This window comes from Python bivittatus, unplaced genomic scaffold, assembly GCF_059951505.1.
Source record: "Python bivittatus isolate LINGU-HERP-01145 unplaced genomic scaffold, Pbiv_v1 ctg000070_np1212, whole genome shotgun sequence".
Lineage (NCBI taxonomy): Eukaryota > Metazoa > Chordata > Lepidosauria > Squamata > Pythonidae > Python > Python bivittatus.
In genome coordinates, this window is record NW_028277034.1 from 40827726 (window position 1) to 40849765 (window position 22040).

General features: G+C 38.0%; 1 protein-coding gene across 3 annotated transcripts in view; it reads right to left on the reverse strand.

Moving 5' to 3' along the window:
* Nucleotides 1–22040, reverse strand: part of DAPP1 (dual adaptor of phosphotyrosine and 3-phosphoinositides 1) — a 46752-nt gene that overhangs the window by 8007 nt on the left and 16705 nt on the right. For all 3 annotated transcript variants that reach the window (XM_088133026.1, XM_088133027.1, XM_007435008.4), the window contains exons 2-5: nt 8485–8607; nt 6217–6350; nt 1624–1754; nt 659–706 (exon numbers count right to left, since the gene is read on the reverse strand). In XM_088133026.1, the coding sequence (XP_087989152.1) occupies nt 659–706; nt 1624–1754; nt 6217–6350; nt 8485–8607 (436 nt within the window). The remainder of the gene's footprint in view (nt 1–658; nt 707–1623; nt 1755–6216; nt 6351–8484; nt 8608–22040) is intronic.

Here is a 22040-nt window from a genome sequence, read left to right on the forward strand (position 1 = left end):
CAGTCATCTCAGACTGCAAGTCTGAAAGCAGGAAAAGTGGGGTGGCCGCATCTGATTTTGAAAGGGACAATTGTGGAGGAGATGGGAGATGAAGAGACAATTCTAAAAATGATACCGAGAGAAGAATATTTGACACCGCCAACATATTTTGGCAGAAATACTACTAAAAAAGCTCAAGATGGCATCCATACCCATAATGCACATAAAAAAGGGGCATCACATTCCTGCTGAAAGCTGAGTTTTTTCAGCATAGCAGGAAAAAAAATGCATTTTTAAATAAGCGTACTCTTTGCTGCCTTTTCAAAATCAGCTACCAAAGGCTGCTTCATATGGCACTCTGCTTCATATAGCCTTCACTAATATGGTACCCTACGGGAGCTTTGGACTATAACTCCCATCATATCCAGGGAGCCATCCATACCGGCAGGAGAATATAGGAATGAAAGTCCAACATGCCTAGAAGCTGCCATGCGAAGGTAAAGCTACCTTAACAGTACAGCCATTCTCAGCTCTTGTACAGTCTGATTTTTTTTTCCAGGCCCTATTTTCCTCAAACATGCCCAATATAATTTTCAAACACTGCTCCTCAGCATGTTTTAACAGACCGGCTTTTCATGTGTAAGGGAAAAAGAAACAGAAAAACTTTAAGATTGCTTACCTTAACTATTTTGCCTTGCTTTGTTAGATAACCTTCTTTAGTACCTAACTGTAATGAAAGAGATGAACGATTATTAGAAGGGTCGAGAAGGATGGTGGGGAGTTGGGGAAGGGAGGAGACAGAGACAGAGACAGATAGACCTTCATCTCAATCATGAGTCTTTTTAGAGTCTTGATGTGGTTGACACAGCAAAAAAGGTTGGTAGCTTTCAGCTTGTAATTGTTCCTTTTCTCTTATAACTGAGTTACCTGCTCTCTTTGCGAAGAGAATAATCTCAATGTACACCTAAGGTACACATGCAAAAGTAATTCCACTGACGGATGAAATATTCCCTCTGGCAACATGTATTAAGTGGGTACTGATTATAATGTACAAGATACATACTTTAGATGGGTCAAACTGTAAACAAACAATAGGCAACTGAGCATCCTCTGTTCATCAAAATTCAGATGGCTTTACACAGCACCCCAATTAGGGCAAAATGGAATTGGGTCATCTGTGGTTCACTGCATCATTGAGAAATCCAGTCATTAACTTAGAATATTGTGTGAACTAAAATATCACATTGAATCATAATATGTTTTATTTGTTAAGCATAGCATATGATATGCATAGCATATGATATGCATAGCAAAACACAGTGGTTGTGTTTTGTTAAACAGGTTTAAAATTTAAAGCATTGTGTGATCCCAGCCTTCATATTCATGGATCTGTATCCTATGAGATACACTAATTGCTGAAATGCACCATTTGGGGGAAGAGCATTTTCTCTCTAAAACCATCTTTCCCAAGCTGGTGTCTTCTAGATTTGCCAAGTTTTCAACCCCAAGAATTTCCAGACCGGATGCTTTCTTCTGAAGAAATCACTTCAGTTCTAATCAAAACCTTATCTTATTTCCATAGTAGGCTATGGAAAGCTTTATTTTCTTCAATCAGTAGTCCAACCAGTAAAAATAGGAACTCACCGATGGAGCACTGGGAATGAGGTCAATTTCTGTTCTTCCTGTCTGCATGGCCGTGTGGACTCGCACAGATTCATAAATGGCAGGCTCTTCTACTTTCCTGGGATATGGATGCTTCAATACAGTCAAGGTCCCTATAAGAAAGAAAGCCCTAAATAGCCCATAGAAGTCTATAGAGAGCCCTTTCCCTTCCATAACAGGATGCTTTCAAAAAAGTGCGCAACATGACCTTAGAAAGCCATTACAAGGTATCACTCACCACATTTACCTAGATCTTCTAGTCTAGTGTCTTACTGTATACTTAAAAAGTAAAAACTTTTGATACTTTTAAAAAGTATCAGACACGTTTGCCTATTTTTGTTTTATATTTCTTCCTCTAACTCAGACTCACAAAAAACCTCTTGGGATCTCCTTCAGGTCCATCTTAGCTCCACTCTGGGCTTGGCCCTCACTAACCTAAAAAGTGCAATCTACAAAATATCTCAACTTACATGGATACCTAGAAGTATCTGGACAGATTGGTGTATTTAGGCATCCTTCTTTTCCAACTAAATAATAAATAAAGCGATGGTAATAAATATGAAGCCCAGCTAGGTGGCAGTACATACAGTAGATAGCTTACCTGATCTCAAAACCTAACCAAGTTATTACTTGGAGAGGAGACTACCAGGGAATCCCAGAGTTGTAGGCTAGTCTGGGAATTGAACAAGTGCCCCAGAAGAAGGTAGTGACAAGCCACTTCTATATTGTTGCCAAGAAAACTACATGGTATATCCATGAAATCACTGGTTGAATTTGACTCAAAGGAGACTTTACTTGTTTTTTAATAAATATTAAAATCATGTTCATGTTTAAAGTGCTTTTAAATATTATGGACTGTCACAGGAACAGCAGTACAAACATAGTTCCCTTTGATGGAAGGCTAAGTTAGGCCCTGCCTCATATTATAAAGGGAGATTTGACCTTCAAAATCAAATGAAATAATAGATATTTCAAATGAAATTGTCCATTATTTGTAATCATGACAGAGTTTTATTCCAGATTTCTTCTCTAGCCTCCAGAAAGGGCAGTGTAATCTATTGATTTCCAAACTGGTTAAGAATGATGGGAGTGAAATTCAGCCCATCTGTAGAGCACCACATTGGAAAATGTTACAGTACTTAAAGAGCTTTGGGGATCCTATAAATACAAAGAGAAGGTTAGTTGCTTTTTTTTAAATCCATTAAACCTGCTTTGTGGAGTTTGGGCTATTAGTACATGAAAATGGCAATTCTTTCTCTCTGGTATCAGCTTTCCTTTCCTATGTATTGCTTCCTATAGAAAAGCAACATGGAAGGTCAAAAGTTCATAGGTATTATGAGGTCTGACACCTATCTCCCAGCTGGTGACACTTTCCATTTTAAGTACATGAAAGGAGTTTCACAGAGCCAGCAGAATCTGATTTGGGAGCTGGTAAACCATAGGCCAAGTCTATCATTCAACACTGGAGATCAGATTCACTGATATATAGTGTGAACTTCTTCACTGTTAACAGATATAACAGATGGTAGGATAGCTGGTGGTAGAGGAAAACTACAATAATGTACAAGGTGCATTAGAAACATTAAAACTGAACCAACAATAAACTATAAGGAGGAGGAGGAGGAGGAGAAACAATGGAAGCAGATTCCTAGGCAATAATGTATAGTACATCTAGGATGCAAGCCATGAGAAACAAACTCTGTTAGTTTAGGACTGGAGTAGATGAATTTTCTGAAAGAGTAAGGCTGTTTCTATGGTTCTCGAACAAATAAAATTCTGATGGATGATATCAGTGAGTGGTGAGAAATTTTTACTTCATCTAGGCAGTTTACATCAGTATTCATAAGATGTCACATGGTCTCCCATCCAAATACTAATGGAAGTTATATCTGCCTAGCTTTAGCAAAGTTGATATCTAATATGCCTCTGATTTTGCCCTTGATCTAACTGATTCTATTTTTGGAAACAATGAATTTTGGAGCCATCAAGAAATGGATTTTTAGTTGTTTGTCCTTTTAATAAAGGGCAACAAAGAATAAACTAAGGAGATAGAATCTCTTGGGTCAAAATTGTGGTCTAGGTCAGTGAAGACCTATGGAGAAAAAGACAGGAATGATCACTGCAGGGGCAATGGAGTTATCTCATCTTAAAGCATTCCCACTAATGTGTATGTGTCCTATAGATCAGAGAATCCTCAAATGGATTTAAATTGAATCCCAGTGTCACAGTGCCAACCCTTATCCTGAGTATAGAAAAGCAGAGCATTTGAGCAATTCAGACAAAAGTACAGTAGGATCTAATTTGCGCAAAGGCAGAATTCTCTTAAACAAAACCTCACAGAAGTGGTACTATTAAAAAAACAAAACAAAAAAAAAAACCTCAGGAGACCTGATTGCTCCTTACCATCCTTTCCTTTCTCAGGATGGCCAGGTAGTTTCGCACTCTTAAAAGTTCAGCCCACTGATCTTACTTTTCACATAATGAGTTGATAATGGGAGCTTGTTCTTCATCTGGACCTGTTCCAGTAATAGTTGTCCATCAAAAATCTGAAGCATATCTTGTGTTAAATAGCAAACCTATTTAGGAACTGTAACAACAGAGCTCAAGTTTCGAGGCACTGAGACAGTTGGGACCAGTCAATGAGTTTTAACACTTGTATCAGGAAATAGACTTGACACTTGAACAAGATTAAACCATTCCTGGCCTTTAACTCAATGTATATCTCAGAGCTCTTTGCCTCTCTATGTTCTGAAGTACTTTCTTTAGCCACCTGGAATGATCTACAGCATTCAAATATTTACTTGTCAAATAAAACTAAATGAGGAGAAAATCAGTATTTATCCCAAATGTATTACATACAGCGTTAGCCAAAGCAAACTAAAAACATTTGTATCAAGATGGTTTAAATTTAAAAGTTTAAGCTGAATAGGAATGGATCCAAAGGTTTCAAAAGAAGGATTGTAAAGGAAGGGATTCTGTGGAACCAATTCAGCAAAACAAAGAGGGTCAGGGATTTTAATAGAGCATATGGTTATTAATAGGCAAAACTACTGGTTATGCAAACAGCCAGTGTCTGGATTTCTATGACCTTTTACCTTTTATTTAAAAGGCAGTAGAAGGAAACCTTGAACAGAAGGAGAGGAGAAATACTGAAGGAAGAAATATTTAACTTACTTACCTGCATTATTGATCACTTCTCTAACTGTTCTATTAGAACTATTTTTTAATTAAACTTATATCCTACTTTCCACTAACAATACTATTCTGTGTCACTAGACAACCAATAAATAAGGGAAAAAGTTACACTTAAAACATAAGACACATCTATTTTAGCATGTTCATAAACACAAAGAAGTGTCACCCACCAGGTTAAAATCTATTTCAGCAAAAAGGTAGGTCACAGAACTACCTGAATAAAAAATCTTTTCACTTGCTAGAAAAAAAAAAGAAAAGAGAGTTGGAATCATCCTGCTCTCCTCTCTTGGCAAGGAGTTCCCAAAACTGCAACTAGCCCCCAAGAAGGCCCCTTTCACATTCATACTAAACATACTTCCTCTCCCTAGATGATCTTAAAGTCACAGAGAGCGTTATAGATCATAACCAAAACGCTGAACTGAGCCAAGAAATGTAATGAAGCTCTGGTAACAAAGAGAATCACATAACCCCAGTAAAGGAAATAGCAATTTCAGAAAGGCCCCTTTAGCTTAAGAAAATAATTTTCCCAACCTGACACCCACCAGATTTGTTTCAATTACAACTCCCCAGGATCCCCAGCCAAGCTGGTTGGAAATTCTGGAAGAGGCACTCCAGCTCACCTGGAAGGCACCTCTTCAGAGAAGGCTGGTGAAGGAAAAAAGAAACAGTCTCTCTCAGCACAGACATTGCTCATCCAATTCATTTCCAAGCATTCCCTGGCTGCTGTTAAGAAAGAATACACTGGGACCTTCATCTCCTGTCTCATGGGAAATCAGTAACTTGTCAAGACTTTTCAAGGGAGCAAGAGTTCTCCAAGAGGATGGTGGGGCTTGCTATTTTTAAAGAGCCATTTTCATTGTCCCCCTCCGTTATTGATTTGGAATTACTAGTTGCCTGAGCCCATTCTGAATCAGTAGCATACTAATCTGGTTTGCTTCTTACTCGTTTGAAGCCATTCTTTTCCCTGGCCTTTCATGGCAAGAGGCTTTAAGGAACCAAAAAGTTTGTTTCGCAAAGCACTGAATTAAAATTATTGTGATTTCTATGCTAACTTGTGCTGTATTCCCCTCACATCCTGAATCCATGATGTACATAACATTTATTCTATTAGGAAATGTTTTCTAGTATACAATATAGAGTAACAGACCACTAATACAGTGCCCTAGCATCTGACAGCAAAAAGAACATATTAGATATTAATTTAAATATGAAGAACTTTGTTAGAGGCAGCAGGAATCTATTAAAAGTACAAAGGGGAGAATTAATCTGAGGATATAAAAAGGAATTCAGGTTTAAAGTAAAAAATACAATATAAAATGTTTACATTAAAGTATTCACAATAAAATATTTCAAAACAGATAAAAATAAAATTTAGGTTACCTGTCTCACTACCGATTAAAGGCTGATTTGCAAAATGCATGATCAGGTCTCTCAGGTTTAAAAATTCATTGAAGCCAAACTTGTATGAATTCCCCGTGTATTCCACATGAAAATGCTTTACGGAATCTTTTGCTCTGAAACAAAATAAAGGAAGTGGCTGAACTGTACAAACTGTTTGTATTGGTTCCAGAAGACCACTATACAAAAGGGTTAGCAACAAAAAACTCCCTTATTCTCATAAGGAACTTCTTCATGTTTGCTTTACTCCCAGCAGCCTATGGCCTACAGTATTCCCTACCATCCACCCTTCAGAAACGTTGAAGGGTGCAAAAGTTAAGTTTCACATTATATTACTCCACTCATTAGCTTCCTTTGATGTACATCATCTTTCACTAGCCTGGTGCCTTGCAAGTATGTTGAACTAAAACTCGCCATGCTGACCAGGAACTTTGGAAGTTGGGACCCTTCCGTACAAGAATTCTGAACCAGACTAAAAGCAGTTCCAGTCTTCTATGTTCCCATAACTTAAGCCGCGTTGGTGAGCTGAACGGATTTACTTCTGGCTCAACTGCCTTATAGTTGCAATTGTGAAGCTGTTGATTATTCTGAGATACAGTAGCTTCATTTTTCCACTGCAGGAACTATTGCTTTACTCCTCTTCCCAGTTCCTCAGCTTCAGATCTTATAAGGGAAATGCTAGCTTGATGGCTTTGCAGCTCTGTCTCAGTAGCCCAAGAGACAAGAGCAGGAATAAAATTGTATTTTAATTTTGTTAATAATATTTTTTATTGAAGTTTTACAGGTACAAAGATAAACTAATACAAACTAAGAAAAATATGAAAAAGTAAAAATAAAATAAAATAAAAAGTGCAGAGAAAAAAATAAAAATAAATAAATAAATAAATAAATAAATATGAAAAAAGATATACAAAGAAGAGATTTTCACCTTCATCACAAGTATAAACAATTTCACTAACTTATCACCTTTTCTAATACTACAACAAAGGCTCTCTTCTTCCCATATCTCATCTTTTATCTATAAACAAATTCTTAAAGCCTTGTCATTCAAACCTAATCAGCAAAGGTCCATTAAGAGTTACCAGAGATAACAACATATATATTTTAACCTTAATCAAATAAACCAGCTTTACATTCCTTTTCCTTACTTTTAACATAGTAACTTATCGCTTTCTCTAAAAATCCAACAAAAGATCTCTTCTTCCCATATCTCATCTCTTATCTATAAAATTGTATTTTCACTTCTTGTTCTCAGCATTTCAAATAGATAGAAATTAAGACAATCACAGATCATTCTAAAAGGGCTTGTAAAAAATAATGTTAGTATGGAAGTGCCCCTGTAATCAAACACAACTTGTGATCAACATTCAGAATATACTCTTTCAGTCCTGTTGTTGCAGGTTTGGAACTTTGGTTAGAAAGTGATGACTTTGCCTATCTGCAACATAGTTTAATCTGTACCTCTGATTCTCATCTGTATAACTAAACAAAATGCAGTTATCTCTTATCCATTCATAGGAGCAGTAAGCATATAATAATTCTGGTTTCATACATCATGATATCACTGAAACCAATGCAATATCATTGTAAGAACGTGAATTTCAGACTGAAATTCATGTTCTTACAAATCTCAAAATTTTAATGAATGAAAGATCACTCTAGTTTGCATGTACTTGAGACTTCAGTATTTTACAAACCAATCTATGCAAACCGTCATTATTTTTAATGTAAGTTGAATGTAAGCTTTTCATGTAAGCTGAAATCCAAGCAGGTACATGTAACCTACAAAAATAATGTCTCAGGGGTTGCATGTAGTCTGTAGTTCATGAGTTTCCAGTTCTGCTTTAGCACAATGTTATATAAGATATTGATGTCATCTCTGTCAATACTATGCTAAGCACATTAATTTTAATTAACATTAACAGATTAATCATGAATATTTCAATTATTGTACCTCCAATATTGTGTGTGTGTGTGTGTGTGTTTTTAAAGTGTGTATTCCAGTCCAAGGTAAATGCTCCTAAATTGCAGCTATTTCACTTGGGTTCATATTAATTGCATTTCCCAACTGCCTTGTGAAAATTGATCGGTAATGGAGTCAAGAGGATTGTCTGGGTGTACTACAATAAGCTACTATTGTAGTACCAGCCACTAAATATATGACAGTAGTGGGACAGAGAGCAGCAATTGAACTCAAAATATGAGCAGGTTCACATGAAAAAAATGTAAGAAATATTCATAATACTGTACCTTACAGAAAGAGAAAAAAGAGCAGTCTTGCCATTGCTTTTTCTTAGGAGATAGCTTCCATCGCTGCCATTGGAAAGAAGAAGAGCTTCTGCTGCATGGCGTGTAAGATTATCATGATACCACCTAAGGAGACATCAAAGTTCATATTCCATTAAATGGAAATGTCTACTGCAATAACTGTCAAGCCCAGTGCAACTGGGCAAGGACAAGAAAGCAAGAATTACACAGACTTCAATAAGGTGTCTTTAACAGTAGTATTAGGGAATTTCCAATTTTCCTTTATTAGTGAGTTCATTAAGATGGGGAGTCTCAGAACATTTTGAATAACTTTTTCTCAGGTTTCTTAATATCTGGATTTAGTTACTGTTTATGAAATAAGTTACCAACAGATTCACTTCTTATCTCTTGGCTCTTTATGACTAAAATTCCCTCTATTACTTTCCCAGACTGCCTACAATCTCTCACGAAAAGTGACAGAGCAAAAATGTCATGAAAATCTCATAGGTGTAAAACATAAGGACAAACAAGGATCTTAGAGCATATCTGTCAAATATCCATGAGGATCTCTATCCATCCAGGCCATTCTCCATTTTGATCCACGTTTGATCCACAGAGGGGATCAAATCAGTCAGTCTGATGAAGCAGCAGCACAGCACAAGCCCTGGCTTTTTTGTACGTGTGTTGTGAGTCAAACACACATCCAAAAGTGGCAGAGCTTATGGTGCAGTGGTGTGATGCTGTTTTTATCATTTAATGAAGTAGCTGGCGCCTGAAGATACCTGCTAAACCAGACTTAGGTTTGAGGCCAGCAAATAAAGCTGGTTGCACAAGTTTGGTGGAGCACCAGGGCCATCTTCTAGAGGGCTTAAACATATAACACTATTTATTTATTTATTTATTTATTTATTTACATCACATTTATTTAGCCGCCCATCTCACACAAAGCAACTCTGGGTGGCATACAACAAATTGTTCATCTTCCCAGAGAAAGCTACTGATGCTAACCTGTCATAGCCAACATTGTGCTAATATTTCATTTACTTATTCATTACATATTTCATACATATTTCATTATTTATAACAACCCTGCCCATTAATCAATATACCTGTGAATGATGTGACCAGATCCATGAGTGCAAATTTATGAACTTATATGACAGAAAAAAGTCAAATATGCAAATTGTACAATACAATGGGCAACAAGTGTGATTTTTTTAAATAGCAACAATAACATGAACTGCTAGTGAGGCTATAGCATATCTGCTATAAAGTGGCATTTTCAAAAGGGCCAGCCCTGGCAAATTCCCTCACACCCATGACTTGGGTACATATTACCAGAAAATAATATGGAGACCATAGCTTTTTTTTTTTAAACTATAAAGACAATTTTCTAGCATGTATTATGACTGGGAAAGTGTTTTTTGAAATGCATGGGTAATGTCTTCTGGAACTACAAAAGCCAGAGAATCGACTGAATAAGGTTTTGAGAAGATGCTGTCCTTCCTCTTTCTAGCAATATCAAAGCACAAAAGTACAAACAAGCAAAGTACAAAAAATATGGCCTTGACTCTTACTGTCTTTGGATTCCAATTCCTATGACCAAACATTTGGAATATCTGAAGACAAGCTTTTATCTTTTGGTTTGAACAGTAAGCACACTAATATGGCCTTACTCCTTTCCATTATAATTCTAGTTTTATTATTTCAGTCTAAGAAGTTATCTCATTCTTATCCCAGTTAGTCTCTCAGGAATTGATCAGATAGGTTAGGCTGGCCCATAATAAATTGCTGAAGGCATCTGCAGGATCAGACCAATATACTGTTTATTGCTACCTAAACTGGAACGCATAATAACGACCTCCAGTCAAGAGGTCAGCCAGAATGCTCTGAAATGGAGAACGCCACTTCACATGTCGGTATCTCCCTCTTCCCTGTCAGGAAAAATACAACCATAAAAAAATTGCAAGTTAACAATTTCCTGCCCCTTCATGGCGTCCTAAATCAACTCCTTGATGTGACCATCTCACTCTGCCAAGTGATAGGACCACCCTATTTGAGTGCTCTTGTGTGTTTGAAACCATCATGACAACTTTCTAAATCACCATTTCCTGAAACCTGCTCTTCAGGAAGCCTTCTTACTGGTCTGGTTCCTCTTTTAGAGAAATAAACAATGTATGTATACACAGATGCATATCACAAATGCTGAAACCCTAGATCAACTTGCACATACATTTCATAGATGTCAGTTTGATCCAGTAAGGCAGTTGACATAAGTTGTGGTTGGAAATGAGTATTATAAAATGGTGGAGGTTTCCCTTTTTCTTGCTGTTCAGTACATGAAGGTAGTAGAGTGATGTGTAGAATCTCATCTGTTGCCCAAACTACACAGAGAGTTTTCTAAATACTGAGAACATAGGGAACAAGCACGCCAAAGGGAATGTCTGGAAGCAATGCAGAAAAAGTCATGTCCCACAATGGGCCTTTGACAGCATGGACATTTTTATTAGGCCCTTCTCCTGCAGAACTGAATGCTGGAACTGGGCCATGATGGACGAGACCGGCCCCCAGAAAACTGGATCGTAAGCTGTTTAGGGTATTAACGTTAGTAAGGTAAAGTCTCCTTCAAGTTGAACTTGACTCCTACTGACTACTCGGACACGTCTATGTCGTTTTCCTGGCAACAACACAGCAATGTTTTGCCTTTGCCTTCTTCTGAGATTTTTTTTTTTTTTACTTTTCTGTCTAGGTTGTAATTCTGGGATTTCCTAGTAGTCTAATACAGAAGTCTAACACAGACGAGATAACTAGGTCCAAGCCTCCTTAGCTTTTCAAGATCAGCCAACCTTGCCTAGATGATGCCATTAACTCTGCTATGTTAATACCAACTCCTGAAACTGTGTCCAGTAAGCAACTGTTACTCCATTCATTACTTGTGTCTTGTACCAGAGAAATCAAGCTGCTGTATTTTGAACCAACTGCAACTTCCAGACATTTGCAATACTCAATGCAGGCTATATAACCAATATTTATTGCAATCCCACAATTCACTAACTAAACCAGTTTTTAAAAGGTAGCAGACAACATAGGTTGGAGCTTTTTGCCTTCAGAAGCCACAGGGGACTAAATAAGACATCGCATAGTTATGCCATTGCCCTGTTCTCTATCCATTATATACTGTATGGTAGTGTCCCTAACATAGGTCCATTGTTTCCCTTTGCCCTCATTCCCTTAGGCCTTAACTAAAATGATTCCAGGCACTACACCGTGGAAGCAGAGCAAATTATATTGATTTATGCTGTACTCTAATGAAAACATGGATAGAGTTTGGGTTACTTGATTAAATTATTTCAGCCTTGAGTGTATAATCTATACCAAGAGCCCTATGGAAGCCGTGAATAGAACCTACCACTGTTTGTATGTGATAATACTAAAATTAGAAGCTGCTCCAAAATCTGCCTACCCAGCATGCATAAAAAGATCAAAGGATCATCCTTAACAACACCTGTTGTTCCAAGTAAGCTTGTTAAGTAAGTGCCAAAACGAGAAACAGTTGAAGAGCAGATCTCTGACTAATGGATACCATGACCATGCATTGATCTAATGTAGTGAATAAGATGGAACAGACCTTAAGGTTGCATTTCCCAACTTATTTCTGTGAGAATATACATACAGTGGGACTTGAGAGTAATCATGCATGATTAGGTAAAATGGGAGAGGGAAGTAGCCTGACATATGGTTACTTGCAAATAAATTCCTCTCAGTTTCAAGTTGATTTACTTGCAGGAAAATGTGCCTGACTTAAGCTTGCATATCCATTACATGTATCTGCTCACTGCGATGATGACTGATAAACTACCTATGCAAATAATACTAACTCATCATCATAATTATCATCATCATTTTCCCATTCACCACAACAATTTAATGGGGGAAAATATGACCAGTTCTCTCAGAGCACTACTATAGACCTAGCAATGTTCATCATTCTTCCAAGTGCAAATCAATCACAAAATAAAGCAATGGTTATTTTGATTACTTATTAATTACATTATTTTTATTATTACTATTATTATTCAGTTTAAGTACATTTTTACCCAATCATATATTTTTAAAATGTTACTACCTCAAACATGTTGTCAAGTGTAAAGCATAAAGTCAATCTCCTGTCATGTTCCTAAGGACAGAATCTCAAAATGCCCTGTTGTGAGCAAAAGAGTGAATCAGCAGCTGCCAGTTTTTCAAACAACTAGTAAAACACAGAGACAAAGGTGGTGGTGGTGGGCTTTTAGACAAAGATAAAACCTCTGTTTTGGTGCAAGATAAGCTTCTAATGATCAAATGACATTGTAACCAATGGCTTGCAAATACATGAAAACTTGATCTCTCTCTCTCTCTCTCTCTCTCTCTCTCTCTCTCTCTCTCTCTCTCTCTCTCTCTCTCAATGGATAGGGAACTTCACTTTAGAGGTGTGCTGTCTGAAATTGACAAGGCCCAATTATCTTGGAGCTTTATAAAAATCTTGTTTAATACTGATGACCTCTAGTCAATTTCACCCCTGCTAGTTTTGGCTGAGCTATTATAGATGCAAGAAGAGTTGCAATTGACTGTTCAGTAATATCTCCAAGAAGTCAGAGCAGTTAAATAAGGTACCAGTTCCCTTTAGCTGAATGTGTTCAACTATTTGTTATGGATGCTTTAATAAGAATTTCTGTACAAAGCAGGGAGTTGGACTCAGTGGCCTAGATGGCGCCTTCCAACTCTATGATTCTAATTGATACACAAACACATACATATCAAAGCTGCCCCATGAGTTGTGGTTGCATTTTGTACTAGAATGGGAAAGGTTAGAAAAAGAAGTTAGTTGTCTGGAAGTGCCCAGTGTTCAACTGTTTAAACCCATCAGATTATCCAGTAGATAAGGAGTATCACTACTTCCTTGTAGTGACAAAATCTTATTTGGGAAACTTCAATCCTCTTGTCATTCATTTCTAACATTTTGTTGTTAATATAAACACTTGCTGTAGTGACCCAGGAACCTCCTACAGAATCAAGGATGGGCAACCTTCACATGGCCGTAGGCTGCCCTTAACTCTCTTGTGGAGACCAAAGATCACAGAGTAAGTAGCCATATGACACACATGGACTATATCAGGTTTTTAATTCATTTTTCTAGGATTTAAGGTGGGGTCTGATTTTTGAACAATAATAAGCCAACTTTAAGGATAGTTTTCTTTCTGCTATCAAAATAGCAAAAACTAGCAGCACAGATTTTTGGCAATATTGATCAGATCCAGGGTTGAAAAATAAAGGCATTTGGGGGCTGCCAAGTCCAGCCATAAGCCTGACCTCCCACCTTACTATTTTAAAAACCATCTTTTTTCCTGTATTGTATCACACATCTCCAACAATAAGACCCAGGAATCTTCCAGTAATAGGTTCAGGCTTGCTCCTCTAATAATGTGTCAACTCAACTCAATACTATTTGACTGTAATGCTAAAGGGAGGGAGGGGGATTAGTCCTTTCCACAAATTAAATATTTGATTTTACTGATTGCATGGAGGTTAGAGCCCTCCCAATATCCCTGGGCTGACCAAATGGAGTCACTTGTACTCAAAAAGGTTCTTCTGACTAATCAAGAATCCTGCACTGATTCCTTTCCCATCTTCTTCACAGAGGACAGGGAGGCAGGTTTACAAAAAGTGTGAAAGTAGGAGGGTTCATCTTCTCTGTGTGCTCAGCCAGCAAATATACTGAGCACATGGACAGAATTATTATATTTTACTAGGATCAGGGAACTTATCAGAGTCAGGTTCCATAGTGCCCCAAAGGTTGAATACCTGGAGGCAAATCTAAGGTCTTAATGCTTAGAGTGCACCAAACTGAGTGCCAGAGATAGAGGGACAGAGAGATGGATAAGCAGATAGGCTGATGGAGATAATTCTGCTCAGCACTCTTCCACCTTTTCCTTCCCTGTAGATCACTGTTTGCAGGTATGTGGACTTCAAATCCTAGAATTCCACAGCCAGCATGGCTACTGATGAGAATTCTGGGAGTTGACGTCCACACACCTAGAGGTGGATGCCCTACATTAGACAGCAAAAGCCACATATTAAATCTGGTTTTTATCTCAGGGTAGTGGCGACATGATCTGGAGTGAGGAGATTTTTATTCTGTCTGTTCTGTTCTGTTCTGTTCTGTTCTGTTCTGTTCTGTTCTATTCTATTCTATTCTTTTATTTTTTATTTAAAATATTGGTATAGCCACCCAGCTTAAAATCAAACTCTGGGCGGCTTACATCCCCAAAATAAAAACAATACATACAACTGAAACAAAAACAATAAGACGAAAAACCAGTGTTAGTCCCATGCTGTGGACAGATCACTCCCTATTGGTTCTTGAGTTCTCTGGTGCCATACCTCCCTGCAGGGAGACAGGACCTATTTGAATGGTCCACCTCAGGCACCTAATGGATCCTGGGGCTGTGGTACATGGTTGTCTGAGACTTTGGTTATCACTTGGAATGAGAGAGTGACTTTGGCCTTGGACAGGGTCATGCCTATGCAGACTCTCTATGCACATGGATCCAGGAGGGCCCCTGGTTTTCAAATGAGCTCCACCTAACAGATGGCTAAAATGCCACTGGAGAAAGACAAAGCGTATACCCATGATGGAGGAAGGGACCGTGAAGAGGCAGAACTTGCAGAAATGTCTGAATTGATTTGTTTGATTAGGGACGGAACAATAACTACTTTTATATAAGACTGGAAACCCTTTATGGACTTTTTGCTGAAAATTGATAAAAATGAACTGGTGATTTCTGTATTTATTAATATGGGTTGAATATGAGGAGAAGGAAACCATGTTATGTAATTCTGAAGGGGAAAAACAGTTTCAAGTATGTCTATAGCTGCTGCAAAGAAGATTGGAGGTCACTTTTTAAAGTATCTTTTTGTTTTCTTTTTCTTTCTCCTTACTCTCTATTGTTTTCACCAACTTTATCTTTCTTTCTTACTTTTTAAATATTGTTTTGTGTTTATCTTTTAACTCTGTAAACAAAAACTTCTTTAAATATGAATGAATGAATGAATGAATGAATGAATGAATGAATGAATGAATGACAAAGACAAGGGTAGTGAAATGTGGTTATTTTTCCACCCTTATTGTGTCTGCAGAGATCTAACTGGTGGCCCGGTTTAGGGTAACCTGGTCCTGGTCCATAGTGGGTAACACTTGCTCGGTAGGCATCTGTTGGATAAAGTTGTTTGGATTCTCTCAGAGTTTTTGGAATCCAGCTGTACAAGTCCTGTGAAGTTGCCTAAGCACAACTTTGTTGCCTAAGCACAACTTTGCCCCATTAAATGAGAGTTCCAACCTGCTGGCCCTGATGAAGTGGACATTCTTGGAACCCTGAGTTTGGCCACCTGTATTTTAGGTCCTTGTTCCTCTGGTCTCATTAAGCTGTCGTGGGCAGGTGGGCAGGTCCAGGCAGTGGTGAACGCTTCTTTGTGAGAGGGGTGATCCCACTCGCCCTGAAATAGCTGGTTCACTTCCTCCTTAAGAGGCCATTATTGGACCCAGTGGATCTTGACAAGGCTGGATCTAGTCTCCAACCTTCTCATTTTGGGGAAGATAGTTGAGAAGGTGGTTGGCTTACAGCTCCAGAGGGCCCTGGAAGAAGCAGATTATCTGGACCCCTTTCAGTCAGGATTCAGGATTGGCCATCGTACCGAAACAGCACTGATTGCATTTGCTGATGACCTTTGGCAGGCTTGGATTGGAAGTAGTGCATTCATCCTGGCCCTCCTTGATCTCCCAGTGGCCTTTGATACCATTAATCATGGTATCTTTCTGGGCTGATTTAGGGGATTAGGAGTGGGAGGCACTGAATTACAGTGGTTCTTCTCCTTTCTCCAGGGCCGTCTCTAGTCAGACGGAGACTCCTGCTTTGTGGTTCTCCTCTCTCCTTACTTCTATTTAACATCTATGAAGCCACTGGGAGAGGTCATCTGTCAACTTGGGGTGTGATACCAGTACTCTGTTGACACTCAATTTTATATCTCTGCCCTGGGCTGACCAAGCATCCTTTCCCAGTGCCTCTCATAGATAGAGTTGTTCTACAAACCAAACATAGGCTGTTGCCTAAGTAGATCAGATTGTTTTTCCATCTGATATGATACTTTCACTTTCTAATGGGCATTGGCTTTTCATGGCCTCAAGCAGAGATATCTTACTCTTTTACTGGAAAGACCATAGAAACACAGAATGAGCATTCTTTGACTAGGATGGATAGATGAGTGGCTCTCTGTAACAAGGATTTCAGGGCTTAAAGCTGAAAAATGTATGGTCAAGCTGATATGGCCTGAATCATTACTCAGTCTTCCATATGGAAGATACATGAGAGAATAGAGAGCAAAATCTCATATATTACTGTAGTCATAATAGATATAATAAAAAGGGAAAGCAAGCTTGGCATTTATGGTAAAGAGGTGTGGTTGCAAAATTTAATTATAGCTGTCTTTGAACCTATTACTAAGATCACATATGACTCATTCGTAATATTTACTTTCTTTCCATGTGCTTTTGAAATTAACTTGTGAAATAGTGCTTTGTGGATGTTCCTAGCACATTTTGTATTGCCTTAGTTGCCAGCTAAGATTAGTTAATATCTGCCTCCCTACCCTCTCATATGTAACAAAGTATGTAAGAATTTTTTTTCCTTGAATATGTGTCATTCAACATTGAGCCAGGCATTTTCACCTCATGCTCATGTCTGCATTGGTTCTGTTTCCCTTGCAGAGCAAAGTTGCACGCCTCTTGTAGCTCTACAACTCCATCATTGGAACAGCCATTGATCTTCCAACACCCAGTTTTACATTTAGCAGATCTGATCCATTCATGATCTTTTTAGGCTACGGATATATGGTTTAACCAGATAACTAAAATACATTGATTTCAACCACTGAAGGTTAGTTTCTTGTCATTCAAGACATGAGATATCATCTGTTTTAAAAAACTGAATAGAAAAGTGGCCTTGATATGGGAAGACAGACTTGCTGTAAAGGCACTTTATGTTGTTTAGCAAATCAAAGGGCACATGTAATAATTGCTGACAGTACATAAGGCTTACTTATACAGAGGCAGTATACCTTTGAAGGCTGAAGGTGACGACCATCAGTTCAGTATTACTGTATAAGCATTCAGTGTATCTGTCTCACTTCTACTAGCTTCTCGATATGAGCTTTTGTCTGATCAAGCAAGTTAATTATTCTAAATTAAGTTCTTGCATGCATTTCAGTACTGGAATATTTAAGGAATAGCCAATGCATTGGAAAAACAAACCTCGCAGATAAAGAACCAACATGACTTCTGCAAAGGTAAGTCTTGTTTCACTAACCTAGGTTTTTTTGGAGAGTGTTAACAAAGACTAGAGTGACTCTGTATCCTGGGACTTTAAAAAAAAAAATTGATAAACTCTTGTGTCATAGACCTAACTCAGCTGTTGTGGAATAAGAGGATAAGGGCTCTCATGGATTAACAATTAATTTAAAAACTGGAATCAGAGAGTTCGTCCAGATTTGGAAATGCCTTTTAGCTTTTTTCAACTTGGTGACCACTTTGAACATATTTTGTGACTAATAGGCAGCCTAATTCAGATGGGTAAGTAACTAGTAAAGGACAAAGATTATTCAGTTTTTAATTTAATATTTCACTGAGAGCAAAGGATTGATGTTTTTTCCTTCCCAAGGCATTTAAATAAATTAATATTAAATATATTTGTACTGAATTATTCAGACTTCTGCTTTTTACTGTTGCTTGCTGTATATTTTAAATATTGTATATTTTAATTGTTCAAGATTACACGTGTTGATTTTAATGCAGTGCAAGCTGTCCTCAAAAGATCTGGTTTTCTGGGTCAGCAAAGAACAAACAAATAAAATTCATGCCATTGGTCACAACGGAAAGATTACTTCTCATTGCTGCTTTATTAGAAAGTTACTGAGATTTCTTAGAAAATTCCTCTTTAGCTCATTTCTCCTCTGAAACCAGCTGGGTAAAACAGGCCCTTCTTGAGAAATCTGTGCTGTTCTATACTTAAGTCACGGAGGCCAAGAAGATGGAAGGTCTGTGCAAAACATCCAAAAGCGCATTCTTCTATAAGGCTTGGTTACTTTAAAGTCTTTCCCAGATCATCTGCATACGCAGTCACTGCAGCTCACCAACAGTCCCACCAGGAATGTTCTCTATCCATGCTCAATCACATGAGCAGACAATCTGGGAAAAGCCCTCATCTAAAACTCTTAATAAAAAGAAAAAGAGAAAGCCCTCAAAGAACTTGTGGTGAGCCTTCAAGAGGACTAAGTTTCCTCAGTGCTTTCAACTGCATTGTCTTGCACGTGCTAACGTGCTTTTCAAAGAACCCCTTTAAATGCTTTGGATAACCCCAATCTACATTGTATTTACACTACAGCTAGTCCTTGTTTGGCAATCAACATTGGGACCGGCAACTTGGTCATTACACAAAGCACTCACTAAGTGAAATTGCAACTGTGCTTCCTATTTTACTTTAGCAACTTGGTCATTAAGCAAAGCGGTCACTAAATGAAATTGCAACTGGGCTTCCCATTTTACTTCAGCTTTCCTTTGCTTTACAGACCTGTGAAGGTCGTAATGCAAGGATTGGTCGCAAAGTTATTTTTCATCACCATTGTAACTGCAGTTGCTAAATGAGGCAGCCACTAAACAAGGACTACCTGTATTATGATAGGTTAGTCTCACCAAGGTCATTAGCCATCAGCTAGCATCCTCCACAGAAATAGATGTCCTGCAGAAAGTAGATAGGCACTTTTATGGAATTCGGGAGGTGGAGCTGAGGCACTCCACGTATAGCAACTATTTGACATCTAATCCAATGTACTTACATACATAGAGACTGCAAAGGCACATATTAATGAATGGAAATGTTAAATGAGAATCAGTGTGTTGGACTGGCACATGACCCAAGTTCACGTCCACTCTCTGCCTCAAAAGCTGATTAGGTGACTTTGGGTCAGTCACACTCTCTTACACCCACCCATGTCCTCACTGTTGTATGCATGTTTCTGATTGCATGCAAAAAGATGTCCAAATGGTTTCTATGAGGAGAAGCTTCAAAACAGTCAATCCACTATTCATCTAGGAAAGACCTATGAAAGGGCAACTAAAGCCCAGAAGCCCAGAGGCAACAGTTCCTGGAAATGAGGACATGGACACCACAAGTTTCACAGAACTACAGCAATTCAAAGATGAATTTTACCACTGTCAACATGGTGAGATCAGGAAGGTCTAGAGATGGTCTTATATTGTCATATGGAAGGGCTTTTTATCCTAAGATCATTTCAAAGAAAGCCCAAAAAAATGGTCAAACTTGTTTTTGCTGACCACTTAAGGCTGGTATTAGGGAAAAACACATTCCAAATGAGACAAATTCCAAAAGATAGCTGTTTTAATCCATCATAGCAAAAAGGGACAAATCAACTCTTATGTGCTCTCTGAAAGTCAAAATAGATTTTAATTTTAGACTCACAAACACTTACTGTACAAAGAAAATGTATGACATAATAAATCAGTTTAATCTTTAACCCTAACCTAAGTTTCCACTTCTGTGCCAAAGAAATTTCCACCTGCTTAAAGAAGTGCCATTAAAGTATCTATTCTGAGTAGGAAGATATTATCTATTTCCAAAGTTAATAAAGCTAACACTACATCTATGGCCATTACCTTTCCAATGGAAACTGGGGTTCAGCCTCGCAAGATGTAAATTGCTTGTATTTTTGATCAAGACTAATGAAGAGATTGCCTGACCATGAATTTTAGGGTTTTTCCTCATGAAGAAACATGTCTTACTTTGTATTATGTGCAATTTGGAAAGTAGTTAATTTAATTTGTTAGCTACTCAGTTTATCTGCTCAGAAGTGACAGATGCTTGTTTGGAATAAAATGAGTATCAGTCACCTAAAGAGGGAATTTCACTCTTTTAGGATTACTGTTGCACAAATAATTAACTAGTGCAACCCAATTTGACTTTCTTACTTAGTATATTGTCTCAATTTAACCTCCATTTCTGCTAATATTAAAACTATGTTTTCCTTTACTTTTGTTTTTTGCTTACCCAGGAACATACACATTTTACCTAAGGTTGCGGACAAATTTGAAACTCAGCTGGATTTTAGATTTTCATCCTTGTTTGTCCCCAGATTCCTAGGTATGACCTGAATCCTACACAGCATGTAGGAAAGCATAATAACTTAAAACCATAATTCTTCCTCCACCTCACCTCAAATCTCTGACCATGCAGACCATAAATTCAGCCTCAAACCAGTCATTTTTCTTTTCCTCCTCCTTTCCTATCTTTTTCCTAATGAAAAAAAATTAAGATCTCCAAAGTTCATCCACAGATCTTTTAGAATTGTTCTTATAAACTCATTATTAGTTTCAAGATATAATGTGGCACCACTCAACTTACTTTCTACCTGGTTATATAGCAGAGGTGGACTATATTAGTTTCTAGGCATCCACATTGGCAAAAATCCACGCATACATGCATGTGCATGCACCCACACCTAGAGCTTTGGAGAACTGATGGCTGCTATTCTAGCTTACACAGTATGAAGAGAAGTCTACAAAGAAGGTTGCTTTATATTCTGCATCTTTAAACCATAGTTTAGAGAACGAGGGACCAAGTTGATGGCAAAGTCATCATATTAGACTTTCAAGAACACTTTGCAGGTATTACTCAGCTGCTGGAAGGATCTATAGGATTTCCCTCATCGAAGAAAAACTACATTCTTCCAGTAATATCATGACAATATCGTGCCACTGAGAAAAAAGCGGAACTATGAGATCAATGGTTGCGTGCGTGATAGGGGTTCCTATTGCATAACACAGTGGCATCACTACTGACATAATGATGTCTTGCTATTATGGAATACTTCCCCTCCCTTCATAAGCTGCAGCTGTAACACCTTTTAAAAAACAGAATAGTATTATAGGTATTCCATTACAGTAATAGTAGACAACTCCAAGGCTTATATGACCCTCAAGCCCCTTATTTCCAGTTTCATTAACTTCTCCACCCACAACTGTTGAAAACTGATAACTCGTTTTCCCTCCAGCTTTTGTCAGAAAACACATGACACCTGTAGTGTATACACCAATGTTTCTCAACCTTGGCAAGTTTAAGATGAGTGGTCTTCAACTCCCAGAATTCCCCAGCATGGCTGGCTGGGGAATTCCGGGATCTGAAGTCCACACATCTTAAACTTGCCAAGATTGAGAAACACTGATATACACTATCGTAGATTGGCATAGCTTAAAAAAAAAAGGAAAAAATCAACCCCTTGAAAAAGTGAGGGAGAGAGACATAGACAGAAAAAGAATTGGGATTGAGGCTATAGGCCACTAATGTGGTTTAACTTGCCCACTGAAGCCCTCAGGTCTTAAAAAAAACCCAAACCACCACATCCATCAGTTACCCACCACTGCTTCAGCAACTGAGCATTGCATCTTGTTTTATCAC